At 56.2% G+C, this 27404-nt stretch overlaps 1 protein-coding gene across 1 annotated transcript in view; it reads right to left on the bottom strand.

The window, feature by feature from the left end:
* Nucleotides 1-2269: 2269 nt before the first annotated feature.
* Lrp1 (LDL receptor related protein 1) overlaps nucleotides 2270-27404 on the bottom strand; it is a 77573-nt gene continuing 52438 nt past the window's right edge. Inside the window, exons 42-89 of the mRNA XM_055611970.1 lie at nucleotides 25781-25970; nucleotides 22570-22774; nucleotides 22065-22257; nucleotides 21162-21287; nucleotides 20900-21028; nucleotides 20599-20718; nucleotides 20322-20435; nucleotides 19948-20097; nucleotides 19749-19871; nucleotides 19427-19543; nucleotides 19152-19280; nucleotides 18731-18853; nucleotides 18510-18650; nucleotides 18236-18426; nucleotides 17563-17746; nucleotides 17336-17421; nucleotides 17064-17183; nucleotides 16555-16742; nucleotides 16226-16431; nucleotides 15588-15776; nucleotides 15089-15237; nucleotides 14613-14706; nucleotides 14137-14253; nucleotides 13856-13975; nucleotides 13511-13633; nucleotides 13246-13371; nucleotides 12648-12764; nucleotides 11923-12029; nucleotides 11696-11828; nucleotides 10761-10880; nucleotides 10489-10611; nucleotides 10080-10220; nucleotides 9858-9992; nucleotides 9664-9783; nucleotides 8616-8884; nucleotides 7074-7252; nucleotides 6538-6644; nucleotides 6173-6289; nucleotides 5592-5768; nucleotides 5344-5484; nucleotides 5067-5240; nucleotides 4720-4881; nucleotides 4207-4381; nucleotides 3967-4068; nucleotides 3766-3830; nucleotides 3574-3664; nucleotides 3335-3479; nucleotides 2270-3190 (exon numbers count right to left, since the gene is read on the bottom strand). Coding sequence (XP_055467945.1) covers nucleotides 3050-3190; nucleotides 3335-3479; nucleotides 3574-3664; nucleotides 3766-3830; nucleotides 3967-4068; nucleotides 4207-4381; nucleotides 4720-4881; nucleotides 5067-5240; nucleotides 5344-5484; nucleotides 5592-5768; nucleotides 6173-6289; nucleotides 6538-6644; nucleotides 7074-7252; nucleotides 8616-8884; nucleotides 9664-9783; nucleotides 9858-9992; nucleotides 10080-10220; nucleotides 10489-10611; nucleotides 10761-10880; nucleotides 11696-11828; nucleotides 11923-12029; nucleotides 12648-12764; nucleotides 13246-13371; nucleotides 13511-13633; nucleotides 13856-13975; nucleotides 14137-14253; nucleotides 14613-14706; nucleotides 15089-15237; nucleotides 15588-15776; nucleotides 16226-16431; nucleotides 16555-16742; nucleotides 17064-17183; nucleotides 17336-17421; nucleotides 17563-17746; nucleotides 18236-18426; nucleotides 18510-18650; nucleotides 18731-18853; nucleotides 19152-19280; nucleotides 19427-19543; nucleotides 19749-19871; nucleotides 19948-20097; nucleotides 20322-20435; nucleotides 20599-20718; nucleotides 20900-21028; nucleotides 21162-21287; nucleotides 22065-22257; nucleotides 22570-22774; nucleotides 25781-25970 — 6794 coding nt within the window. The 3' untranslated portion in view covers nucleotides 2270-3049. The remainder of the gene's footprint in view (nucleotides 3191-3334; nucleotides 3480-3573; nucleotides 3665-3765; nucleotides 3831-3966; nucleotides 4069-4206; nucleotides 4382-4719; nucleotides 4882-5066; nucleotides 5241-5343; nucleotides 5485-5591; nucleotides 5769-6172; nucleotides 6290-6537; nucleotides 6645-7073; nucleotides 7253-8615; nucleotides 8885-9663; nucleotides 9784-9857; nucleotides 9993-10079; nucleotides 10221-10488; nucleotides 10612-10760; nucleotides 10881-11695; nucleotides 11829-11922; nucleotides 12030-12647; nucleotides 12765-13245; nucleotides 13372-13510; nucleotides 13634-13855; nucleotides 13976-14136; nucleotides 14254-14612; nucleotides 14707-15088; nucleotides 15238-15587; nucleotides 15777-16225; nucleotides 16432-16554; nucleotides 16743-17063; nucleotides 17184-17335; nucleotides 17422-17562; nucleotides 17747-18235; nucleotides 18427-18509; nucleotides 18651-18730; nucleotides 18854-19151; nucleotides 19281-19426; nucleotides 19544-19748; nucleotides 19872-19947; nucleotides 20098-20321; nucleotides 20436-20598; nucleotides 20719-20899; nucleotides 21029-21161; nucleotides 21288-22064; nucleotides 22258-22569; nucleotides 22775-25780; nucleotides 25971-27404) is intronic.

Here is a 27404-nt window from a genome sequence, read left to right on the forward strand (position 1 = left end):
GGAACAAGCCAAGGCTAAAAAGACAGGCCCACACCCCAAGACATCTCTCCAGGCATACCCTACTTTCACAGTAGCAGGATACTGTAGCAGTGAGGGCACCCATAGAACAAAATACATCCCCAGAAAGATGAGCACACGGAGGCTCACGGGCACACACAGATGGACACATGATTTATACACACAGGACCACACAGTGACATGCATAAACGGCAGGATACTACACAAAGCACTCTCGTGCTTTGACAGAGGCAAATACCCACAGAGCTGCGCGCGCGCGCACACACACACACACACACACACTGGCAATCCAAGAGATGAGCCTAAGAATATGAAAAGAACAGACAGACACATATAGGACGTGACAGACACCAAAAGGAGAATAAGGGAAAGGATAGGGATGCTGAGGTGTAAGGAGGATTCAGTGACACCCATGGAGACAAAAACCAGAACACAGCAATTTGGGTGCAGTGAGGGCTGGAAGAATAGAGGCAGGATGGGTCAAAGTGTCAGGAGTAAGTCCAAATGGCCCCAACAGGAATCCAGGGCTGCCCCCACCACAGGGGGTGCTTTAGTACTGGGTGAAGGCAAAGGTAGTCTCCGTCTTTAAGACCTGAGGCCCTCCCCCGAATCACTGGTCATCTGATTCTCTGAGAGACCACACATGTGCAGTTCTTATCTGGGCCTTTCCCTCTCCCTGACCCTTTCTGAGAATATCTGCCTTTCATTAGCTCTGCATCAGTCTATGCTCCTTTGCACTGTCTTTTTGGTTCTTGGCTGGGTGGATTTTTGGGAGAGGTGGACCCTCCTGGTCCTGACAGGGAGGGGGAGGGTGCTAACCAAAGGAGTGTGTTTTCTAAGTGGCAGCTGGGGGCCTATCTTGCTCTAACCAGGATCTCGAGGTGACAGGCAGAGAATCAGTGGCTCCCGGGGGGGGGGGGGGGCAACAGGAAAGGAATATCTGTGCCGGGGGGGGGGGGGGGGCGGGCTGCTCTTTCCAGAGCCCCAGGGAGTCTGAGGAAGATCAGCCTGAGTCTGAAGACTTCAGGGGTAAAGTTGGAGATGGACATCTTGAGGAGGAGGGAAAAGGAGGGGTCTTGTCTCTCTATGTCCTTCTAACCATAAACCTCCCAAGGGAGGAAGTGAGGGGGAACTACCCTGGGGAAGCTGAGCCAGTGAGAGTCAGCAGCTAGGCTGCTCCTTTGGGAGGCATTATTTGCTGCTGTTGGGAGAGCAGGGTTCTGACCCTCCCTCCCCCTCAGCCCTGGGCAATGTGAAGATGCGGAACCTTCTGCGAGAGGTTCACACCCCTTTGGAAGATGGTCAAGGAGATTTGGGATAACTTAGATGGTGAAGTCTTTTCTTGGTAACTCCTGGAATGCCTGCAGTGTTTGGTGAGGGCCTGACAAACTGAGTCTCACTCTCCTTCATTCTAGCTCCTCCACTAATCCAGGTTTTTTTAGTTGAAAAAAAAAATATTCTGGGTGTGTGTGGCAAAGTGTGGAGGTTAGAGAACAGTTTTATGGAGTGGGTTCTTGCCCACTCCTTTTTTTAAATTTATTTATTTTATGTATATGAGTGCTCTATCTGCATTTACACCTGCCAGAAGAGAGAATTGGTTCACATTATAGATGGTTGTGAGCCATCATGTGGTTGCTGGGAATTGAACTCATGACCTTTGGAAGAGCAAACAGTGCTCTTAACCACTGAGCCCTCTCTCCAGCCCCATCTTGCCCACTCTTACATGGACTCCAAGGTCAAACTCAGGCTATGAGGTTCACAGCAAGTGCTTTATCCACTGAGCCATCCTGCTGGGGCACGGGGGGCGGGGCACAGACAGGGTTCTACTCGTGGATCAGAGTGAGATGTCAACATTTCAACATTTCAAAAGGAGCCTGGGGCAGAGGGCTATAGCAGACTGTCCTAAAGGCCTTTATGACACAATGTACTCACTTCTGGGGGGATCTCACTTTGGGGGCAGTGGGGGACAGCTGCACTGTGAGAAGATAAAGCAATGAAACATGTTTTCCAGCCAGCATGCTGGGGCCAGGGGACACCAGCTACAACCAGCATAAGTCCTGAAAACGCTCAAGGTCATACACCAAAAGAAGCAGCTCTTCTCTGCCATAGCAAAACAGGAGGATGGAGTGGGGCTGGAGACATGGACCTTAGGACTCTCAGGCTGGCCTCTAGCAAGGCTCCCTCTGGCGGCTGAAACAGGCAAACACAGTCCCAGCTCCCAAAGTCTCACACTAGCATGCAGACACAGTGGTGGGTTTTTTTTTTTTCCTTTTCTTTTTTTTTTCTTTTTTACAATTTTATTTATAACAATATCTGTGTTATTTAGTTGTAAAGGAATTCAGCAAAAATTATTAAAACGTTCATGTCCCCAAAATGGGGCTGCCCGATTGCCCTTCCTTGGTGTGCCCCAACTCTTCCTGGTCCTCAGGGGAGTGGAGGCTGGGGGACAGTTACCAAAGAATGTATACAGCCCTAGGGGCCACAGTGGGGGCGCTGGAGAGGGGAAGGCTTGTCTGGAAGCATGGTCTCAGAGGTGCCCTAAAGTGGGAGCTGGGGCTTGGGGTGACCTCCCTCAAGAACAACTCTTTTCTTCCTACCTCAGCCAGAGGCAAACCTTTCAGACAGGGTCAGCGGAGGACTCCACCTCCCCAGAAGTAACCCCCAGAGAGCTGAGGAGGAGAAAGCCGGGACAAGGAGCCTTGTCCAGTGTCTTGCACGGCAGAAGGCTGTACCACTGGCTTTCAGGGGTGTGTTTGATAGGGAAGGTAGGTGGGCTCCTTCAGACCTTTGAGCCACAGAGCCCTCCCTGGCCCCTCATGGCAACATGGGGGGATGCTGAGGAGCAGGCAGGAAGGAGAATGCAAAGAGATAATACTGTGCTCGCTTGCTCGCTCACATATAAAAAGTAATTCCTTCATTTTTACATTTGTACATCCGGCAGGGCCGGAGGAGGGATAGCTGGGGAGGAGGCTAACTGAAGGACTCATCTGTGTTGGTGGGGCTCTCAGGGGATGTTTGTTGGAGTAGGGCCCTATGCCAAGGGATCCCCTATCTCGTCCTCAGGTCCCTGGCCCAGGAGTTCTCGCTTCTCATCCGTGCTGGCCAGGGAGTGGCGGCTGCCATGGCCCCCCATGTAGAGCGTGGCATACACTGGGTTGGTGAAGTTGGTAGGCTGTAAAAAACGATAGGCGGTTCAGATGGTTGGAATACCCTAGCTCCCGCCTCTGTGCCACAGCCAATACAACACCTTTGGTTGCCCTGCCCACTCCCAGCCTAGACCCTGCTCCAGAAGCCCCTTCAGTGGCCTTCAGTGTACCTTGTCAGGGTCAAGGGCAAAATCAGCATCCAGCAGGCCCCCGACATCATCAGGCTCTCCACCTTCATACATCTTGTACGTGGGGTTCCCAATCTCCACATTCATGGCCCCGTTGGTCATCCGCTGGTGCTGGAAGCCCTTAGCCCTGGGGAGAGGCAGGAGTCAGGGAACAGTGATGTTGGTGAGGTTACTGGATTGTAAAATAACAGCCAGGATTTTCCAGACTCCCAGTGGCTCACCCTCGGACTCGCCGCTTATACCAGAACACCACTCCTGCCACAAGAAGCAGCAGCAGCAGCAGCAGCAGAGGAATCAGGATGGAGGCCATATCTGCAGAGAGACATGGGAAAACTGAGTGTGAGGCCTGGGAAGATGGCAGACACAAAGCCCTTGTACCAGATCTCAGTGGTTCTACCGAACCCAGCACTTACGCCCAGGTTGTTGCTGACTGACAATCTGCTCCTCACAACGGGGTCCCGTCATATGGGACGGGCACCTGCAGGCAGGAAGCAAAGCTTAGCAGGCAGGCATCACCTCTGCCACTACTGTAGCTGCAGCAACTAGGCAGAGCCACAGGGGCAGATTTGAGGGGGAGGGGACAGTCTTTCTGAGGAGGCTCAGGCCGAACTCACTGGCACTCGGGCATCATCTTGCTGTTCATGGTGCAGGAGCCACCATTGCTACAGTGACCGACACAGGTCAGACAGCTGGGTGCTACCCGGCCATCAGTGCAGCTGTGGGAAGGAATGAAGATCTGGAGCTGGGGCTGGCAGAAGGTTATCTGTGGTGCTAGAACAGTAGCGGGGCTGGGAGCGGCAGGCGAGGGGCACATGGTTCTGACAGGGCAGAATGTGGAAGCAGGTCCCACTCACTTGCAGGTGACGTCTCCGGTCTGCTTATTGACCACACAGGCTCCTTGGAGACAGCGGCTACACTTGTTCACCTCACACCTCGGCCCCTCAAAGTAGACGGTGCAGCGGCACTGCCGGGAGCCATCAGCGGCCATCTGACACGTGCCAAAGTTCTCACAGTAGCCTGAGCACTGTCCTGTGGTTGGGAATGGACAGGAAGTGCCTCGAGCCCCACCTTCATAAGGGTCCACCATGCGGTGTGTGTGGAGGACTCTCCAGGATCTATGGATGACTCCCACCTCCTCCTGAGTCCCCTACTGCCCTGTCACAGACCCCAGGACACAAGAATACCCCTAAGCATTCAGACAGGGCATCCCTTTGTTAAATAAGCCTACACCAGGGAGGTGAGCCAACATGGTGGGCAGTGCCCACAGCCTGGGCTTGGTTCATCTGCACATGGCTTCCCTCCTCTCAACTCCCCCTATAGATTCCTGCTCCCCTCTTCCTTCCCCAGGGCTGGGATGCTTCACTCACGGTACTGGCAACGGTCGCCCAGGAAGCCAGGTAGACATCGGCACTGGGGCTGGTTGCCCTGGTTGACTGTGCACGTGCTGTTGTTGGCACAATGGCCTGCACACACCTGCTGTGTGCATTTGGGGCCCGTGAAGCCTGTGGGGCACCGGCACGTAGGCATGCCTGGTGAGAGAGGATTTGCAAATGGAACGGTGGCACTGGGGACCACTGGGCCGATAGCAGACCTGGGAGGGACCCCGGGGAAGCAACAGCCCAGTGGAGTGGATGCTGGGGCAAAGCAAGGCATCTGCCTGAGGGCTGGAGGCCAGGATGATGGGGAAAGCACCAGTCCTGGCTGGGGGCTTTACCAGAGGGGGAAGCGGCACAGGTGCCCCCGTTGCGACAGTACTCCCAGCACTGGTCCAGCTCACACTTGTCGCCTGTATAACGGGGCTGGCAGCGGCACTTGGGCTGCCTCCGGGCATTGAGGAAACAGCTGCCACCATTGAAGCACTGCAGAGTGCAGGTTCCCGGCCTAGGAGCTATGGGAAGGACTCATCAGGGCAGAGCAGCAGTATCAAGGGTCAGGGAAGCCAGGGGCTGCGAGCACGGGGTCCTACAGTGCCTGGGAAAGGGCGTGCGTACCATCTGGAGGGGGTGTTGGAGAGGGCACAGGCACACAGGTGCCGTTATCCAGTCTCTTTCCGTTGGGACAGGTGCAGACAGGCCCACTGGGGTTCAGTAGACAGAGCCACTCGCATTTCTTGCGGTCGCAGGGGTTGGTCACTGCAGGTGTGTGGAAGGGTTAGATGCTGGGCTTTGTGGACTTAGGACACTTCCTGTCTTACTGCCCCTCCCTTTCACACCCTGGGCTTCTCCTCGGCTGGCCACACCTTCAGGCTGCTTGTGTTGATGGTACAGGACCACATCAGAGGCATGGCTCAGGCCCCCGGTCAGGTTAATCAAGGGGCTGTGTCCAAACTTGTGGATCTTGAAGACACGATTGTTGATGTAAGTGACGCCGTAGATGTAGTCCTCAAACACGTCAATGCTGAAGGGGTGACTTAGGCCTGGGGGGAGGGGCAGAGGCGGGGAGTAGAGTAGAGTCACATTAAATTAAGGCTATGGACCCACTTCCTAAGACCCTTGGCTTTGTCATTCTAGGCGCCTCAGACTTAGCATGTCCAAGGCAAACCATCCCTGCCCCCCTACTGGCAAAAGGTCTCATCATCCCAAGACTTCTGGGGTCACAGAAGACTTCAGCTTTCTCTCCCTTCATTTGCCAAGTTCTTCTACCTCTGCTGACTCTGCACAACTTGATACTCATTGGTAGAATGAGTAAATGAACAGGTGAGCCCAGGCTGGCTGGGGCCCAGGCTCCAGAAAAATGGAGGCAGGAAGTGAGGCCTTAGGGACCAGTGGGAAGGGCGGGAGGCCTGAAGGCAATGCTGGGATGCTGGGACCACCTTCTAACCTCGCTTGCTGTCAGCAGCCACAATGGGGTCAGTGCCGTTGAGCCGGATGCTGCCGATGACTGAGAGTTTGGCATCAGCCCAGTAGAGCCGTTCATTGTGATAGTCCACAGCCAGGCCTGGGGTGAGAGGATGCTGTGAGCGCTCGGCCTCTGGCATACCAGGCTAGGTGCAGAGAATATAGCTGACTCTGTCTGGCGTCCAAGCCAGCACTGCCTTGCTCCTGTAGCCTCTCCCAGTCACCCATCGGAAATGTTCCCGCCGCCCTTGGCCCACCCTGCCTTCAGGGGCGACCTTTGGGTGACTTCTGAGGCGGCAGTGAGCCAAGTCTTCCCACACTCCCACAGCCCACCCCTGTCCCAGGGACCTGTGGGCCACTGGATGTTGTCCTGAACGAGGGTCTCCCTAAGGGTTCCATCCATCGCTGCTGTTTCAATCTTAGGATGGTTCCCCCAGTCTGACCAGTACATGGTGCTAGGGAGGGAGAGAAGTGAGAGTGGGTTGGATTCCAGGGCCAAGGGGACAGACCAAGATGGAGCAGAGGGCACCTGGCCTGGGGTGCCGCTGGGTGTTGTACCGAAGATACCATGTCCCCTTCAACTGAGACCCAGGAGACAACTTCTGCTCCACGCTAACATGAGCTACTTTAACTACAGTGTGCTAAACCAGCCATGTCTAAGTGCACAGGGCTGCCCCCTGCAGGGGACCCAGATCTTGGCTGCATATCAGCTGGTCAAGCAAAGGTCAGTTATTCAACTGGGAGTCCCCGGCAGTGGCTTGAGGACCAGGGTAGGGTAGCCTAGAAATCTGAGGTCTTCTGTCCCCTGTGGATGCTGAGCCTACTGCCTGTCTTGAGGGTTTCCTGACACCAGTGGAGATACCTCCCCCAGGAGCCGTGCCTACCCCCTCAGTGGGTCCACCACGATGGCATGGGGCTCATCAATCATGCCGGAGATGAGTGTCTTGCGGTTCTCGCCCTTCATCTGCGCCACCTCAATCACATCTCGGCCGGAGTCCGTCCAGTATACATTCCCGGCCACCCAGTCAATGGCGATACCCCTCGGCATCTTCAGCCCCGAAATCTAAATGGGGTCACACGTTCAGGGACTGCCGTCTTTTGTCTTCCTGCTCCTTAGCCCATCCCCCTGCGTCTGACCGCCTGCCCTTGTCTTCTCAGCCAAGACTGATGTGACTACGCCAACCTCTAGGCTCTTTTTTCTTTTTAATAGGTCTCTATCAGAGCTCAGGCCGATTTGGACTCACTACATAGCCTGTGCTGACCTTTATCTTTACATCTCCCTTCCTCTGCTACTCATACTGCTGGAATTACAGGCACGAGCCATCACACCTGGCACAGTTTCAGTTTTTTCCAGTTAATTCTCAGTTTAAAAAAGGCTATGGTGGGGACAGTGAGCTAGGTCAGTGGATAAAGGTGCTTGCTTTTAAGCCTGATGACCGGAGTTCAATCTCTGGGACTCATGATAGAAACAGAACTAACTTTTTCAAGTTGTCCTCTGACTTCTACATGCTCTCTCTCTCTTTCTCTGGTTTTTCAAGACACGGTTTCTCTGTATACCTCTGGCTGTCTTAGAACTCACTCTGTAGACCAGGCTAGCCTTGAACTCAGAAAGATCCACCTGCCTCTGCCTCCCAAATGCTGGGATTAAAGGTGTGTGCCACCACCACCCAGCTCCAATTTTTTCATTTTTATTTTATGTGCATTAGTGGTTTTGCCTGCATGTATGCCTGTATAAGGGTGTCAGATCCCCTGGATCTCGAGTTGCAGGCTGTTGTAAACTGCCATGTGTGTGCTGGGAATTGAACCCTGGTCCTCTGGAGGAGCAGCCAGTGCTTTTAACCACTGAGCCATCTGTCTAGCCCCATCTCTCTCTTTTTCTAAATGTAAAAAAAAAATTAAAAAAAAAAGCAATCTATGAAGCTAGGAGCATAGTTCATTGCCAAAGCACATGTGAGGCCCTCAGTTCAGCCCTAAAAGAACAAGCAGCCAGACACATAAAGAAGCCTGTAAGGCTGGGAATGATTTATGACAAGATTATGTATTATTATTACTATTACTATTATTATTGTATTTCCATTGTTGCTGGGGATTAAACCTAGGGCTTCACACATTCTAAGCATACATGCTACCACTGAACTCTACAAAAGTCCAGGGCAGCTATTACTCATTTTATTGATAAAATGAGGCCCCACATAGTTAAGCAAGTTGGCCAATATTGACACAGAGTCATCAGTGACAAGCAGGAATCAGAGTGGGCTCTGATGCTGTGCCCATTTGTTCTGGTATCCTATGTGGCCGTGTGGCAGGGCCAACTAGCGATACTTCTTATTGCTCTGGCAGTTATCTGTCAGCTCCTGCCTCCTAGCTGTAAGCTCTGCCAGCTCCCGAGTTTCTTCCCCAGGACCTCTGTCAGCCCGGGCACTTACATTGAGGTGGGTGACCCCACGGTCAAGCTGCCGCCGGTGACGGTTGGAAGAGGTAGGAGGAGCAGCTGGTGGCAGGCTCCGGTAGGAGATTGTGCCTGTGTGCCAGTTAGTCCAGTAGACGCGGCCGGCCTTGACATGGACGTCCATGGCATCTATGCGGACACTCTCATCGCCCTGGAAGGCCTGCTCGTAGGCTGACTGGGGGTGCCCAGGGAACAAGCTGCGAATCTCGTTGTCATCAGCGATGTATAAGACCTGGTACTCGGAGCCTGCCAGCATAAGAGGCCATCTGTCAGATGCGCTTGTAAGGTAGAGGTGAGAACTCAGGGCCTGAGTTTGGTCCCTGGGACTCATATGGACAAGTCTGGAGAAGACTCTGAAAAGACCTGTCACCCTGCAGTAGTCTCCAATCTAATCAAACCATTTGTGTAGCCAGAAGGGATGTTTCTGGTGCTGGTGCATTCAAAGTCAGCCCTGAAGGCTCTCACCTGTGCCCCAAACTAGACTGACGAGCTCCTTCAGAGACCTGTCCTTGCGCCCTGCTCCCCCACCCGGCAGTTCCAGGGATTCTGCCTTGTGCACCATCCCCCGGTGATGGGTAGCATCGCCATGGCCGCATCCTGTCTGGTAACGTTGAAAGGGCACAGGTATATGTGCACGGTGTGAGAACCCTCCTGAGGTGTGTATACACACCCACGTGTGCACTGTGGGTGAGCACAGGCACATGAAAGGTGCAATGCCAGTCAGAGCCCGGGGGGGAATATGCGGGTAGGCAGATGTGATTTTGAGTATAAATGTACTTTCAGCCTGAGGTGGGGTGGGGGTGTGCCACGGGGAGTAGTGTTGCCTTCACAGAATTCTCCAGAAAGTCAGCTGGTACCTTTTACCTGCCCTGTGCTTCACTCGGGACGGTGTCCCGGTGTACCTGGAGCCCAGGAGTCCACGCCTGAGCAATGAAGAGAGTTTGGGAATGCCCAGGCCAGCTCCACTTTACGTGCCGGTGTGGCCTGGCCCCGCCCACCCTCCCTGTCCTCCCCCGCTCCGGCACCTTCAGCCTTGCAGGTATTGTGCGTCTTCATGAAGTTGCGGGCGCAGCTGCAGAGGTGGCCTCCCTTGGTGTTGTTGCAGAGCTGAGAGCAGGTGCCAAAGCGCAGGCACTCGTTGATGTCTGGGGGATACAGTGAGGGTCAGAATAGGTCTAGAGCTGGGGTTCCTGCCCCATCTCCCACCCAGCGCTCCAACCTTGGCATCCTGGCTGGCCTGGCACGGTGTGGAAGCCGGGGCGGCAGGTACAGTAGGCAGCTTTCTCGGTACGCATGCAACGCGCTTCGTCCCCACAGATGCTGGCGTTGGTGGCGCAGCTGGTCAGCTTGGGGTCTGCAGGGGGACAGACAGTGGATGCCCTCCCCTTGAGCCCCGTCTCCTGGTGCCCACCCACCCCTGTGCTCTCACGCCTGGTCCTACCGATGCTGCAATCCTCCTCGTCAGAGCCGTCACCACAGTCATCAAACATGTTGCAGCGCAGCGAGGAGGACAGGCAGCGCTGGTTCCGGCACAGGAACTCCTTCTTGTCTTTGCAGTGGGGGTTCTGGGCGGTGGGGGGCTCTGGGGAGGGAAGAGCCTTCAGGCTCTAGGTACTGACCACACTGCCTACCCCCTCCATCCACAGAGGCCTTGTGAACATAGGTGTGTCCCGGCTGCTCAGCGAGCTAAGTGTGGGGGCGGTGAGCTGGACCTGCAGACTCAGGGCCCCGGGAGGCCTCCAGTATCTTCCCATGCTCTATTGAGATTTAGGCCCCTATCTTGAGCCTCGCCGCAGTGTCTGCTTCCTGGATTAAGCTCCCTAAGCTCCCCCTCACTGTCCTCAGCTCACCACAGTCCTCCTCATCGGTCCCATCACCACAGTTGTCAATGCCGTCACACTGACGCCCGATCCACAGGCAGACGCGGTCATTCTTGCAACGGAAGGGCCGGTTGGGAGGACACATGAACCGGGCTGTAGAAGCCGGGTGACAGAGGCAGAATCAGTCTTGAGAGTGACGGACAGGGGACAGTTGGCCACTGGGGAGTGTGGAGCCATGCTCCACCATCCCTGCCTTGGACAAACGCCCTCCCAGGTCTCCCTCGGCCCACCCTAAGTCTCACCACACTCCTCAGGGTTCTCGTCTGAGTTGTCCCCACAGTCGTCCTCACCGTCGCACTTCCAGGCCAGTGGCTTGCACAAGGTGTTGTTGCATTGAAACTCATCCAAGGGGCAGGTCCTCACTGGGCGCAGGGTGAACAAAGGGGTAAGAATGAGTGTGGCTGTGATTGCAGGATGTCCTGTACTCCCTCAATGGCGCGGTGGGGGGGGGGGGGGGGGGCCCGGCCCCCGGGGGGGGGGGGGGGGGGGGGGGGGGGGGAGGCCCAGGCCCAGGGATCAACAGAGGTACAGCATAATTAAACTCCAGTGTCTTCATTGTCTGCCCAGTGAGCAGAGGGGCCACATGTTTCTTCTGGCATTTAGGGGAGGAGAGGCTACTTGGGGCAGCATCCATGGCCACTCTCTCCTTCAGTAGATGAGGCAAGGCCCCTGAGCATGCCACCATCGCTGGATGCAGCTACGTGGCAGTTAGAAGACTGAACTTTCGGCTGCTATCTTCAGCCTATAGGGCAAAACCAGGAAGGCTGCCTTCCGGGTGAGAACCCCAGCCCCAGCCCTCAGCTTCCCTCCTGACAGGTGCCCTTTGGGTTGCTGAGCCCAGGCATGTCGGCTGTAGCAGACCCTGACTCGCTGACTGCCCCAGGGAAGGAAGGTGAGCAGGGACTGGCCTCTAACACAGCCAAATAGGCAGGAGGTGAACAGGATATGGATGGACATAGCCTACAGTGTCCATCCTGGCAAGGTTAGGGTACCCAGTGGGCCTGAGCCTTGCCTACTGCTGTGTCCCCAACACCAGGACAGTGCCTGGCTCCCAGTATATGCTCAATAAAGACTTGTTGCAGAAACAGTGAGTGAAGGAACTGAAAGACTGGTAAACCGGCCCCCACAATGGGCTGGGGGAGGTTGGAGGGTGGAGATGCTGGCAGAAGGGGCTCACCCCCCGTGCCGCAGGCTTCCTCGTCACTGCCGTCCATGCAGTCGGCATCTGCATCGCAGCGCCAGCGTAGGGGGATGCAGTGGCCACTCTTGCACTGGAACTGGTCCATGTCACAGCGGGGGGTGCAGTCTTTCTGTGGGCATGGGAACCAGTGGTCCATTTAGGCCCCCGGGGTCCTGTCCTGACTCTTCTGAGGCCACCCCCTTCCCTGAGACCTCCCTTCTCACCTCATCTGAGCCATCGGCGCAGTCATGGTCCCCATCACACTTCCAACGCCCGGCGATGCAGCGGCCATTGGCACAGGAGAACTCACTCTCAGAGCAGGGCCGAGGAGCTGGGGAAAGACAGGCCCCAGCAGGGTGGGCACAGGGCATCTCCAGCCTTGGGACTAATACTCCCAAGCACAAGGCTCATTCCTATGTCCATAAGGACACTGGTGTGATGATCAAGATAGTCAGTCAATCCCAGGCAGCTAACAAACAGGCTGTCCTCATGGGACTGGCTGGGCAAAGAGGGTACTCACAGTTATTCCACTAAGTACAGACATATGGCAGAGGGCACAGACCTCTGCCTAGGACAGACCATGTAGGGGAGGGAGCGAAGGACAAGTCCACTAGACAAGCACCAGGTCTGGGGAGAGGCCAGTCAGGGGTGATGGGCAGAAGCACAGCACAGGGATGGGCAGGGCTCTGGGGCAGAGGCGGAGGTGGCAGGAGCAGGGGTACGTGAGAGACACCTACCTCTGCAGCCCCAAGAGGACAGTGTGAAAATGGAGAGAAACATGAGATGAGGTGAAATGGCATGAGGTCAAGTACACAACATGGACTGGGTGGAGCGCAGCAGAAGGTTCCTGACCCCCGCCCCCTGGGGGGCCACCCTCTGCACAGTGGTAAGACAGAGATGCAGAGGCCTGGGGGAAGGAATGATGGGCAGGGGGAGGCGTAGGACGTACTGCAGCTCTCCTCGTCCGAGTTGTCCCCACAGTCATTGTCGTAGTCACACTGCCAGCGGCCCGGCACACAGCGGTTGTTCTTGCAGCGGAACTGGTATGGTTCACAGGTGCGCTCGTCTAAGGAGGCGAGATGTGGGGTCAGACGCTGGGGCAGTCAGCAGGGATGGAGGGCAGCTGCTGTTAGGGTCTAGGGGGCGGGTGAGGAGGGCAGCAGTGAGAAGGTGGTTTGGTCGGGTCAGTTTGAGAAAGCTCAGCTCTGGGGCTCAGGTGGTGACACTCCTGTCCTGTGATATGGGAAGTCTGTGCGAGACAGACAAAGCGTGTGGGGAAGGCAGCTGATTGAGGGAGCAGGTCAACAGAGAGGGCACTCAGAGTCCACACAAGTCCCCTCTGCGGAGCGGCTAAAGAGGAACAGGAATTCAGAGGTGGTGGGCTCTCCAGGGAAAGCCTGCTCATGTCAGCTCCACAGCGTCCACGAGAGCCTTGCGCTGGGGGCATGCCGACAACCTGGCCAGCAGGCTCCCCACACAGGCCCACCACCAGTCTTCATTCCCCCGTAACCTGAAATCACCACCCTCTCCAAAATGGCCAGGCTTACCACACTCTTCCTTGGGCTCGTCTGAGCCATCTCCACAGTCGTCTTCCCCGTCACACTTCCAGCGCGCTGGGATGCAGCGACCCGAATCCTTGCAGCGGAACTCATCCACCCCACAGGTCATCTGGGCTGCAAGGCACAGGGAAGGGGAGTCCTCTCAAGGGCCCGACGGGCAAGGTGGAGTGGCCAGGGGAGGGCTGTGTCCGCTGGGCTAACGGAGCAGCACACAATGCAGGGGAGATGGGTTCCTGGGCTCCTGGCTACTCACTGCAGTTGGCGGGCTCATCACTGCCGTCCACACAGTCATTGTCCCTGTCACAGACCCAGACACGGGGGATGCAGCGCTTGGTGATAGAGCACTGGAACTGGTTGGGCGCGCAGGTTACCTCAGCTGCAAGGTGGAGGAGAGTATGAGGACCCTGCCCACACCTTCCTCTTCCTCCTGAGGAGGGGTGTGTGTGTGCTCTGCTATTTCTGGATCTGCAGTCTGTCCATACTGAGCACACAGGAGACACCCAGTGTGACTTATGTCACCCCTCCAGGAAAGTTACAGGAAGCGGGGGACCACTGTGCCTGCCAGCGCCCCTGCGCACTTCCGGGACCTCCTGCTTACGGCAGTCACGCTCATCCTCGCCGTCCCCACAGTTGTCCTGCCCGTTGCAGCGGAAGATCCCAGGGATGCAGCGGTTGGTGTTTGTGCACTTGAACTGGCTGGGCAAGCAGACGTGAATGTCTGGGGGCGGGAGAAGGAGAGGTAACCAAAGAGAAGTCAGGGCAGGTGGGCCGGGATGGGCTGGGGTCTGGGCAGCGGCCATGTAGCCCAGGAGAAAGCTGTTGCTGGCTGGAGCTTCCTCCCTCTCTTATCCCCCAAGCGCTGGGGAGGGAGCCCCTTACCACAGTTGGCCTCATCACTGTTGTCTTGGCAGTCGTTGTCCCCATCGCAGATGAAGGCAGGGTTGGTGCAGATACCAGTTGAGCACTGGAACTGGCCTGGGCGGCACTTGAACTCGGCTGCCAAGAAGGGAGGCTCAGTGTCAAAAGAGTACGGGGTGGTCAGTGAGACGGCCCAGCAGGCGCTGACCACCTAAGCCCAGTGACCCAATGATCGTCAGAACCCATCATGGAAAGGGAAAGCGCATTTCTGAAAGTTGCCCTCTGACCTTCATACATTCACCATAGCATGTGCGCATGCCTGCACTAACACACGCACACCACACATATCCAAGTGTGCCTGCACATTCGCCTGAGCGCACACGCACACGCACACGCACACGCACACGCACACACACACACACACACGAGCAGGCAGCCAGTGAGCCACTAGTGGCCAGCGAGGATCCTCTGCCTCCCTCTGGCACCCTCACACTCACGACAGTCTGGAGGCTCGTCCGAATGGTCCCCACAGTCATCCTCTGTGTCACACTTCCACCAGAAGGGGATGCACTTGTCGTTCTTGCACACAAACTGGAGGGCAGGTGGGTCAAGAGGGGGGATAGGGAACCCAGATGAGTTTCTTTCAAGGGGCAGAAATGTTTCAAAGAAATCGTGGTGGTGTTAGAGTTTGTGGGGGTAGGACTGGACAGAAAGCCGAGGCATGACGGACGTTGGAAGGCCAGATAAGGGGTGTGTAGGGGGCATCATAGGAAGGTGACGGCTGGACAGAAAGCCGAGGCATGATGGACGTTGGAAGGCCAGATAAGGGGTGTGTGCAGGGGGCATTATAGGAAGGTGACGGCTGGCAGCATCTGGCTGTAGAGGTGTTTGTAAGGGGACACCTGTAAAGTATTGCTGTTGGGGAGGCGAGATGCGTGGGGCGCTTCGGGGAGGGCTGTGGAGAGGAGCTTACCTGGCTGGCTGTGCAGTTGGACACACAGGTACGGCCGTCACCCCCCAGGTAGAAATTGGTGGGGCAGGCACATTTGTGACCGCCCCCAGGGGACAGCAGGCACAGGTTGCTGCAGCCGCCATTGTTGACTTTGCAGGGGTGATTGGGAACTGCCAGATAGAAGGAGGCCGAAGGGTCATGAGTGGCCGCTGCTGGTGAGGTTGGTCCTCTGGCCCACGCCATCCCGCACAGAGGCAGGGTAGATCTCTATCCTGCCCTGGATCTCCGTCTGCTTTCAGGGTTTCCTTTGATGCTCTTTGTCCTCACCCACTATTCTCTGGGCTCCCTGACTGCTTCAGTGCCTGGCTGCCGGGAGACCCACGTGTTGAGCCCAGGGTGGACTGAAGTGCTGGGTGCCACACTGTTTGCGCTCAGTCTGTGTGTCCTAACCCTTGTTGAGGACAGGCCTACCATACCTGGACCACGTGGCGCCTCCCCAACCCAGCGTGTGCTTGCTTACCATCTGGCTGGCGCAGGGCATGGAAGACATGTAGGTCCATGGGCCGGTGCAGGGTGCTGATGAGCAGAGTTTTGTTGGCACCCGTGGTCTTGTGTGCTCGGTTAATCGACTTTGTTTCCCAGTCGGTCCAGTAGACATAATCTTCAAATAGGGTCAGGGCAAAGATATGCGGGATGTCTTGGCTCAGCACTGCGGGAGAGGGATGTGGGGAAAAGACAGAACAGAAGTTGGCACCAAGTACAGACTGGGTTCCGGGCCTGCTTGGCCTTCATAAGTCCCATCGCAACCCCAAGATGGGACTGAACCCCAGCTCCTGATGTTGCTATGGCTTCCTAAGTTTGTACAGGGACAGCATGACAACAGCCACACCGCTCTGGAGCAGCACATGGCTCCTCCAAGAAGAGCACGATGTCCCTCAGTGACTACTGCGTCAGGCCGCTATCCCGATCTGCACACGGAAGGGCTGCTTTTCCTCCAGGGAGCTGGATTGTGGCCTGGTGTCTGGGCAGTTTCTGGAGAAGCACCAGGGTATTTGAAACCCCAAGACCCCTGTTTGTAGTTTCTATGACTTCTTGGCCCCCTTCACCCGTTAGGCCCCTGGGCCTGCTGGCCTTGGGCAGCCTCACTAGCATACGGACCAACATGACGATTGGAGCCATCCAGGCTGGCAAACTCAATGTAGTCTTCACGAGCGTCTGCCCAGTAGATGCGCTCTGTGACGTAGTCCAGAGTCAGGCCGTTGGGCCACGTGATCTTTGTGTCCACAATGACGCTGCGGCCGGACCCATCCATGCCGATCCGGCCAATCAGTGAATGGTCACCCCAGTCTGTCCAGTAGAGGTACCTGGCAGGTGGGGGGAAGGCAGCAGTGAACTCTCAGAGTCTAGAGCCCGACGCCTCCAGAAGCCTGCAGGGAGGCTGGGCTTGGATGTTTTCCACGCTTTCCTGTGCCCTCTCGGTCACTTACCCATTCTGTACATCCACCACCAGAGCCCTGGGCTCACGGAGGCCAGAGCTGACCAGCACGGTCCGATAGGCCCCATTGAGCTTGGACACCTCAATGGTGTCCCTGCCTTTGTCACACCAGTACAGGTTGCCACCCACCCAGTCCACAGCCAGCCCGTCTGGGTTACTAAGGCCCGTCCGGTGCAGCACCTGTAAGGAACACAAGCAAGAAGGAGCCTGAGTGGAGCCAGCGTCTCTGTGGGGCCTGGCCTCTCCCTCCTCTCTCTTAAGACAGCTCTTGCTCCTGGCTTGGGTAGGAAGCTGGCAACTCTAAAACGTCCTGTCCTGAGCCTGACACTAAGCGATCATCAGAGGCTCAAGAAGAGGGTTTCTGGGGGCGCTAACACACACAGTTCTCTAGTGCAGGAGAACCGCAGAGCGCAGTGAGGGGAAGGCGGGAGAGTCTGCTTGGGCGTGAGCGGGGGAGGCCCTCAGGCGCCTGTCAGCTGGCCCGGCGGCCCTGGGCGTCACCTGCACGTTGCTGCCGTTCAGCTGCATTCTTCGGATCATGCTGCCCTGCGTCGTCACATCTGTCCAGTAGATCATCTGCTCTCGGTAGTCAAAATCCAAGGCGACGGCGTTGTTCAGGCCCTGGGTTCGGAATGGGGGCAGGAGGGTGAGCTGCTTCGGGGCCCAGGGGCATGGCAGTAGGAAACAACCATGGGCCCGAGTGGGAGGACCCAGGGAGGCTGTGCCGGGCTGGGGGGTCGATGGGCATGAGGAAGGGGTTCAGTTTTGGGCACCTGCTTAAGCAGTGTGTAGTTGGAACCATCCAGGTTGAGCTTGCGCAGGTAGTACCGGTTGGCAAAGATGAGAAATGGCTCCTCATCTGTGGGTAGAAGGTCCTGGCTTGGGCACATTCTAGAAGCTGGATACCTCCCGCTATGCTGCCCCATGCCCTCTCCCTGCCTCCCCCACCTGAGCCCACAGCTGCCCGAAGTGTGTCTCACCCTCCTCGTGCCCGTCTTACCGGTCACAGCTTTGCAGCTGTGGGGGTCACCACCACGGGGCGCGTAGCCCTCCACACACAGACACTTGTAGCTGCCGTGGGTGTTGATGCAGAGCTGGCTGCAGGGGAAGGTAGTGCTGCACTCGTCCACATCGGCACAGGTCCTGCCGTCGTCTTTCAGCCGGAAGCCGGGACGGCAGCGGCACTGTGGGTACATGGAGTCTGCAGCTGAGGACATAGCTGGGGCTGGGCTTCCCCTTCTGGAAGCGCGGAAAGGTGAAGGGCACACAGACAGCGATCTGTGCACCCTGTCCCCTGTAGTGTTCCTCGTGTGACTGTCATTCTACCTTGGTGGCTCTTGGTCCCTCTCCTCACGTCCCTCATCCCCCAGTCCCCCAGTGTGGCTAAAGCTCTTTGCCATCTATGTCCGCTTCCTTGGGGATTTAAATAGCATCTCCAGGAGAATTCTTCCTCCAGGCTGGGCCTTTCCCTTGAACTCTACAGCTGCTATCTGGTTATCTGCCTGACAACCCACTGTCTTCTCCCCTAGGCTTCATCTCAGCTGTGAACAAGCTCTGTGGGTTCTACCCTCCACACAGATGGGGAAGTGCGCTGCCTGGCAAGCTAAGCGCTCACTACCTACTCGATGAATGAGTGAGGGAGGAGAGAAGTGCCCAGCCAGCCCCAGGCATACCTTAAACCCTATCTTGAGGTCCTCACAGTCCTGGCTGCAGCCGCTGAGCTTGCGGCTAAGACACTCATTGACATGACACCCTCGTTCATCTGAGCCATCCCCACAGTCATCCTGACCATCGCAGAGCAGCGCCTCGGCCACGCAGCGCCCACTGCTGCACAGGAACTGCGACGAGGCGTTGCACTTGTGCTCTGTGGATGGTGGTGGCAACAGGTCAGTGGGGTCACCAGGGAAAAGGAGGAGATAGGAGCAGGGAGCCGCCTAGTAGGCCCACCTGGGCTGGTGCAATGTGGGTTCTTGGGAGCCTCGTCACTCTGGTCATGGCAGTCATTCTCACCGTCACATTCCCACTGACGGGAGCTCAGGCAACGCCCGTTGGCACAGCGGAACTCGTTGGGGCCACAGGTAGGATACTCTGTGTGTGGGGAGGGGGTCACGAGGATGCCCCTCCCCCAGCACCGCAGGCAGGGCTCCTCCCACAGTCACAGGACTCACCACACTCAGGGGACTCGTCGGAGCCATCGGCACAGTCACGGTCGTGGTCGCACACAAAATGCTTGGGGATGCACAGACGGTTCTGGCACATGAACTCACGGTCGTCACAGGTGCTGTTGTACACTGGGAATGGAGGTAGAGTCCCTCAGGCCTGCCCTGCTCCCGCCCTGCCCTACTAGCTCTCAATAGTCACCCCACATCCTGAGGTTCCTGGGATGTGAGGAGTAGACGTGAGAATGGGCAGAGTGCTGAATGGGGGGAGTCTGGACACAGGAGCTAAAGTTACGGCTCTGCACTAATGAAAGGAGCAGGCCCCACCAAAGCTCTTCCTACCCTTGACCTCATTTGCCAGCATTTACAAAGCCAGGCCTTGATGATGCCCGCTGGTGCCCGCCCATTTCTCACAGACTCTCCCACTCACGGCAGCCAGCTGTGATGCTCTCGTCTGCACCGTCAGCACAGTCCTTGTCACCATCACAGAGCCAGTGCTCGGGGACACACACGTGGGTGCCAGGACAGGAGAAGGAGGAGGGGCCACAAGTCTTGCCTTCTGTGTGAGGAGCAAGGAGACAGACTCAGGCGAGGTCAGGGCAGAGTGGGCAGCCGTGATAAGCCGGCCCACTGATAGGTGGACTCTCCCTTCCACTGATGGGTCTTTGAGGCACCTTCCAGAATCTAGCTCGGGCTGCTCCTTACCACAGTGGGCTGCCTCATCTGAGCCGTCCCCACAGTCGTCGCTGCCGTCACACAGCCACTGCTTGGAGATGCACCGGTGGTTCTGGCACTCAAACTGGGCCTCCGAGCAGAACTTGTCTGCAATAGTCACAGAATGCAAAAGGGATGGCAGGCAGCCGCCACAGAAAGACACCCCTCCCTGAGAGGCTCACTGAGAGCTAAAGAAGGGACCCCATTCTGGGCATAATGGAAACCCAGGCTTCTCCACAAAGGGCTGAGTGGGAGTGGGGGAGGCCTGCTGCAGCGGCGGGCGCCCTGCGTGCCAGGCTACTTGTCCACTCACTGCACTGGCTCTCATCCTCTCCGTGTTCACAGTCGTCTTCTTTGTCACACGTCCAGCTCATGGGGATGCACCGCCCACTGGGGCAGGCAAAGTAATTGAGGGGGCACCTGGGGCGCTTCACACCTGGGAGTGGAAGGGAGGCGTGAAGATACTGCTAGCCCTGGGCCCACCAGCCACCCAGCAGCGACCACTGGCTGACCTGGGCAGTCCCGCTCATCACTGTAGTCTCCACAGTCATTGGCGCCATCACACACCCAGCTGGGCGCATAGCAGAGGGATGTCCGCTCACAGGGCTGGAAGAGCAAGCCTTTCACCCCAAGGCGGAAATAGCTGCTGCAGTCTGTGGCGCCTGGTGGAGGAAGGGGGGAAGGGGTCATACCCAGCTTCCACTCTGGGAGCAGGGGCAGATCTGGTTACTCACTACCTCCATGATCCCAAGAGCAGGAGGGGGATAGAGACTAGGCCAGAGAGGCTAGAGGCTGCTCTATGGGGGGCCAGGAAGGCTGAGAGGAAATTGGGTAGAACAGGCTGCAGGACGGGGACAGAGGCTGAGGAAAGCAGGCAGGGACTCACTGCAGTTCATCTCATCGGAGGCGTCCTCACAGTCCACAAACTGGTTGCAGCGGCTGGAGTTTCCGATGCAGGTGCCGTCCCGGCAGCGGAACTCACCCACGCCACAGGCCGTCTCTAGAACAAAGCCCACCAGTACCATCAGGCCGGAGTCCCTCTGTGGGTCCACAAAGGCCTCAGAGTGCCCCAAACTAGCTGTCTCAGCCACAGGGAGAACAGGGTAGATGCTGAGACTGGAAAGCAGGTGAGGCCGGAGGCTGGCTTGCGGCGGCGTACTCACTGTTGCAAGGAATCTCATCCGAGCCGTCCCCACAGTCATCCACCCCATTGCACCACAGTGTGTTGGACACGCATCGGCCATTGTTGCACTGGCGGAAAGTCTTCTTGCAGCGGCGGGAGTCTGTGAGGGGAGGGTGTGTGTGGTCACAGCAGGCATGGAAAGGGGCTGCCCCTGGTGACTGCTAGTCCCCTCCCATGGTCCTGGTTCTGCCCTTCATGACCTCAGGCTGTGGAGCTAGGGCCTGGGGAGGAGGTCCTAGGCTGGGATCTGGGAAGAGCAGGGGCTGGCGTGGGCTCCTTACTGCAGTAGGAGGGCTTCTCATCAGACTTGTCCTTGCAGTGGGAGACACCATCACACGTGAGGCTGAAGCTGACACACTCGCCATTGGCACACTCAAACTCATCTTGTGCCCGGCAAGAAGAGTTCACCGCTGGGGAGGGAGAGAGTTTCATAAGCTGGGACCCGGTCCAAGTATGGCTCTGTAGCCCGAGTCTGGAGAAGGATCTCTTGTTGTACTGACATCCCCCAGAAGCCTCTGTCCTAGCTCCAACTTGCTTCCTCACCCCGGCAGGTGAAGTCATCCTGGAGGATGCGGCCCCCTCGACAGGAACAGTTGACATGGCCTTGGTGGGTGAGCAGACACAGGTCTTGGCAGCCGCCATTGTTGATACGGCAGGGGGAGAGTTCACCTGAGCCGGAAACAGGGAGACCAAGAGCTGCAGAGTGTCCCCTGCTCTGCCCACTCCCAGGATACACAGCTCACATTCCTGTGCACTGCAGGACCCCAGCAGCGAGGGGTTCCCAGCAGTGGGAAGGGCCTGGTGTACGGTTGGGGGGGAGGCATGTTGCCACTGAGGACTTTGAGATGAATCTTGGGGGAGATTCTAGGTCGAGAAGTTCTGAGATCTGTGTGTGCGGAGGTGGCCAAGGGTGTGCATACGGAGCGGGCAGAAGACTGGGGAAACTTGGACCTGTTAGTGAAATGCATGCTTGCCTGCTGCACACAAGCACACGAGAGGGTCAGCTGTATATCTGTGTGTTCATGAACAGGTTGAGGGCGGGCACAGGCTACACTGGCATGTGGGTGTGAGGTGCAGTTTGGGATGTGGGTGGCTCTGACTAGATGGAGTTATTAGGCTGAGTGACAGGATCTCCAAGGATGGGGACAAACTCAGAGAGGCATAAGCAATATGAATGTGTGTGTGTGCAGTTTGCACAAGATGGACCCAAGTATGTCAAGGCCATGTGTGTACACAGATGACTTGAGGGAGCTGGGCTTGAGGAATGGTAGAGCTTTTGGAGTTTCTGGGAAGTCCAAGGGATGTACAGGTGTACATATAGTAGAAATCCATATAATAAAATCCAGGGAGAGAGAAGTCTGTAATGTACGTGTGTGTGAGTGCGCGCGCACGCACCCAAGAAGGCACAGACAGCAGGGGGCAAGGCTGGAGGCAGGTCCTACTCACAGCTGTTGGTGTCGTTGGCCACAGCGATGATGCCCATGGGCTGCTGGGGGATGTCCACCCGCAGCAGCTTCATGTCGCTGCCTACGTACTTGTTGGCTCGCTGCACTGCCCGCCGTACCCAGTCAGTCCAGAAAATATGCTCTCCGTACACAGCCAAGCCAAAGGGGTGGACGGGCTCTGACTTTAGGATCACCTGTGGAGACAAGAGCATACGTGTTTCCCATGGTCCTGGAGCCCCTCACCAATCACTACACTACAGCCGGGCAGAGCAAGAAGTCACAGAATGCTAAGGGTTCGTGGCTGTGTCTTTGCCTACTCGCTTGTCTAAGCAACGTCAGCACCCACAGGGCTAAGGCTACCCACAGTTAAGAACTCAGGTGGAGTTTTTGTCCCCCCAGCTCTTCTCACCATGTGCTGGGTCTCCCCCTTTGGTGGTCTGTACCTGGGCAGCCTGGTTGTCCTGACTTGGTCCCCACCTACTCACCCACGCGCCCCACAGACTCACATAGCGGTGGGAGCCGTCGTACTCGCAACGTTCAATCTTGTCCAAGGTGGCATCCGAGAAGTAGAGCTTTTCCGCACGGTGGTCGATGGCCAAGCCGTTGGGTGTGCGGATGTCCTTCTCAATGAGGGTCAGGACATTGGCTCCGGATAGGGCTGCCCGCATGATGCTGGGGTGAAGCTCATTCCAATTGGTCCAGAACATCAGGCTGGTGGGGGAGGGGCAAAAGGATAGGGAACCTAAGGGTCTGCCTCAGAGAACACAGGCCAACCTCCAAGACAACTGGAACCCAGGATGTGCACCACAGCCTGACGGCCATAAAGCCAGTACGGCCTTGGTACCTGAGAGGAGCCCAGTTGCCCAGTTACTGCATGGCTAGGTCTGATTCACTGTGTGAACCACAGCCACACACTGCACTCTGGGAAATGACCACTTGCATTTGCTGAGATAGGAGGCCGGGTAGCCAAGTGTGTCTGGCTCCCGGCCTCTAGCCCTGGCTCTACCAGTTTCCAACTAGGTGCCTTTAGAGAACTTGCCTGGCCACCCTGGGCCCTAGTTTTCTCTTGTTTAGTGGGGCAGGTAGCATTGCTGCCTCATGGGGGTTGTGGGCCTAAGCAGTGTGTCTTCATCTAGATGACAGAGTTTTCTGTGAACTTATTGCTAACTGTCTTCTCTGCACCGAAGCTGGAACTTGACCAAACTACCCAGGAAACCCTCGTTAGAGTTTCCTTAGGCATGCACGGATCAGATGCTCAAATTTTGTTTTCTTCACAATTTGTGAGTTTGGAGTCTGAGTCCCAGCCATGCCCTGCTGTTTGTGGGTAGTGGTAGGGCCTGGGGGCAGGCATCAAGCGCAACACAGTGGGCATGGTTACCCTCAGGCAGCATGTGGGTGCTGGGCCTTGATTACCGAGATTCACTCGCTTAATCTGGGGTGGTGATGCCCTATCCACACGCCTTCCTTTGAGATGCAAAAAGAACACAGACGCTGGTTCAGAGTAGACCCCATCCCTGCCGTCCTCGCCTCAGCTCCTCCCTGCTCTGTCCTAACTTGTCTGCTTACTCTCCTCTCGTCTCTACACAGGGTCTCCAGCCTTTATCTTACTTCTGATGCTCCTGCCTCCACCTTCAAAGTGCTGGGATCATAGGAATGTGCCTATGTACCAGGTTTATTCCATGCTGGGATTGTGCTCCAGACTGTGCACATTCTAGGCCAAGTGTGCTGCATCCTTAGTCTACCGACTCAGATGTACTCACAGCAACTCTTTGCCTCCCTCTTGGAGGCCCTGTAGGGTCTGTCTATTCCTCAGGGACAGGTCTCTCTCTCTCTCTCTCTCTCTCTCTCTCTTTTTTTTTGAAAAAGGGTTTCTGTATAGCTCTGTCTGTTTTGTAGAGCAGGCTAATCTCCAACTCAGAGATCTCCTGTCTCTGCCTCCCAAGTGTACCACCACTCCAGGCTAGGACATCCCATTCAGCTGGTCCTGGGGCAGGAGCTGCAGCATGCTCTCTTTCTTTCTCCCTCAAAAAAAAGCCTGATGCATTCCAGGCTCCCCTTCAACTAGTTATGTAGCTTAATAATGACCCTCAATTCCCATTGTTCCTGCCTTTGTCTTCCCAGTGCTGAGATCATAGGCATATATCACCATGCCCAGCCTGAGTGTTATTTCTTGACTTGTCAGCCTGGCCTTACAGTGACTTCCACACACTCAGGGCCATCCCAGAGCATACTCACAGTGGATCATCAGACTGGCTTACACGGGCTGCACTGTGGGTTAAGAGTTTGGCAAAGCTGCTTTGTGAGATGGCGTGATGGGAGAGGGGAGGCTTTCCTGGGTTAGGTGGTCAGCAGATAGAAACTGTCCACCTGTCCAAGGCCACTAATGTTCCAGGGGGTCAGGAGGAGCACGGCCGCCTGAGCCTGTATCCTGACACACTAGCTCCTTCCAGGCCCCCAAGACAATCTTACATCTCTTGAGTGCTGTGTGCCATGGGTGTTAGAGCCCACTAGTCATGTCTCAGACTGCCCTGAGCTGCCTCTCTGGGGATATTGTCCTAGGTTTCCAGCCAGGGCGGGTCATTGGCACAATTGTGAAATCCTCTGTTCTCAACTCAAGTAGACTGGGCCTCAGCACTTCTGGTTGCCTAGTCCATTCTCTGTGTGCTTTGGTTTTTCAGAAGCCACTGGCTCTGGGCTCTGGAGAGAGCATTTTCCTGGGTTGAGCCAGGAGGAACTTGGTGGACAACAATGAGCATGTCTCTTTTCAGATGGCAGAAAACAGCATGACAGCCCCTTTCTGGAGGCCCAGGAAGGACAGGCCCTGGGACCAGCCCAGACAGGTGAGGTCACCAAACTCGAAGCAGGGAACCTTTGTGTCCCTACACTCAGACAGGCTGAGGCAGAAGAGAACAGGGGTGTTGGGTCTCCTGGGCTAGATCTAGCTAGAGTTATGCCAAGGTGAAAAATGAGGGTCGTGGAGATTATTTACCTCTTAGTTCCCTAGTAAAGCTGTTTGAAAACATCCTAACTCCAGCTGAACTAGGGAGGGGAGGCTGCTCAGATGTGAGCCAGAACTGCTATGGAGAGGGTGTGGCTCATGCAGCCCATACAGCAAAATGGGGAAAGACAGGGCAGGCTGGAGACAGGTGGACAGCTCTCCCACCCTGCTCAGCCTGCCATCCAGGGCAGTGGAAGTTCCCATCTGTCCTCCTGCTCTGCTCCCTTCTTGCTTTTCCCACTTTGAGGCCCTGTGCCCACAACTGCCTTCACAATGCCTCTTGGTCACTGTAGAGAGACCTGTGCCACTGCCTCTGTTGCTCATGGATAGTGAGACCTCTGCTTAGCTGGGGGCTTGAGTGGGCCCAGAGCTTCCAAATGGTTAAGCTCAGTTAACCATCCTTGAAGCCCGAGTCACAGGTACCAACTCTGTGCTTTGAACATGGCTACGTGGTGAGCACCAGTCACAAAGCCAGAAGCATCCCCCACGGCCCTCACTTCCCTGAGGTTCTGGCACTTCGATAACTATCCTTGTATTACAGCATGGTAAAGGTATGGTAAAGGAATCTGAAGCTCAGTGGCTTTGCATCTCACGGAGACCATGAAGCAAGAAATGGTGGAGCCTTCTTTTCCTACTCTTGCTCCCACATGGGTCTACCTGGAGCAGTTTCTGCTGTCCCCTTGGCCACTGATCCCCACCCCTCAGGCCCAGCTGCTTACTTTTGGCATTCATCCAGCACGAACGCCCTCGGGTGGTCATCTCCAGACATGGTGATGACTGTCTCCCTCTCAAAGGCCCCAGGGCGAGTCTGGTCCACTGTGTGGCGGGTGATGGTGGAGGTCGTGTAGCTTGTCCAGTACAGAGTGTCCCAGCCACGGTGATAGGCCAGGCCTTCCACAGAGCCCACATCTGTGGAGAGACAGGAACAGCTGTGGGTTGAGAGGAGCCAAAGAGCAGAAGAGACTCCTGACAGGTGCTGAGTGGATGACCAGGCCCCATTCCACTGAGAATTGTGAGTTCAACTCAGAGGGCTCTTGTTCCAAACATCACCTTATCACACTACCTGTGCCATGATCCACGGCACCTTCCTTCTCCACCCCTGACCACAACACTTGGCCTATGTATGATCACACTCTTTGGGAGCTATGCTTGTGGTTCTGCCTATTCATGTCTGGGGCAGACTTCAGTTAGCTCAATCTCACTGGGGCCACTGGAAAGCTTCCTGCTTCCGGAGGTCTTGAATCGGAATGTTTTATAAAGCAGACATAAGGTCAGGTTAAAAGGCAGAAGCAGAGACCGGGCTGAATAGCGGTGCGACAGCCAGGGGAGGCTCGTGGCTCCGCAGTGCACCTCTGTGTGGATGCCAGAAGGCCGAACACTGTGGGATGAACAGCTTGAAGGGAGGGGCTGGCTCCCAGTCTTTCCTGATCTGGCTGAGATTAAGAGTATCCAGTTTAGCTGCCAGGGATGGACCCAAGGTCCTGTATGTGCTAGGCGGGTACTCCACCAGTGAGCTCTGCCCCCAAGCCCCACCCCAGAGCTCCACTGGCCCTCAGACCCTCCATTTTTAGACACAGACAGGACATTAGAGAAAATGTCCCAGGAGTCTGAAGGACAGGTCTGTTCTTTTTCTGCTCTACATGCTGCATCTAGCTCAGGGCTGGACTGAATGGATGTGCTGGGTGAAAAGGAACAAACCAGGTCTGGGAATAAACCTCAGGTGGTACAGCACTGGCCTCACATACGGATGGGTCTGGGGTCACCACATATGTGCACACCTCTCATCCCGGACAACTCCAGCACTGAGCAGGGCAAGGTAAAGGCAAGAGGATCAGAGGTTCAAATCAAGGTCATCTGTGGCTTCAGAAAAACATTTTAAAAGGGGGGATAAGGTGGGGCAGAAAAAGAAAGAAAGGTCAGATGAGTCAGGGATCTCAAGTAGACAGCCTGAAGCTGAAGCTGAGAAAACAGAAAGAGTAAAGCATTAAAGCGGCTGGAGAGACGGCTCAGCGGTTAAGAGCACTGGCTGCTCTTCCAGAGGTCCTGAGTGCAATTCCCAGCACCCACATGGTGGCTCACAATAATCTTTATCCTCCAATGCCCTCTTCTGGCGTGCAGGTGTACATGCAGACAGAACACATAATAAATAAATGTTTAAAAAAAGAACAGCACTGAGAGGTCTCCAAGGCTATCTTCCCCCTGAACCCCCAGGGCGGCTCTGTGGCTTTCACTGCTCTGGCAGAGCCACTGGCTGCTGACTTCAGCCTTCATGGCGTCTCTGAGAGGCTGACTCCTGAGGCCGCAGTAAGAAGCTCTCTGGAGTTACTGAAGCCTGTGTGATGA

This window comes from Psammomys obesus, unplaced genomic scaffold, assembly GCF_907164565.1.
Source record: "Psammomys obesus unplaced genomic scaffold, mPsaObe1.curated_primary_1811, whole genome shotgun sequence".
NCBI classification, from domain to species: Eukaryota; Metazoa; Chordata; class Mammalia; order Rodentia; family Muridae; genus Psammomys; species Psammomys obesus.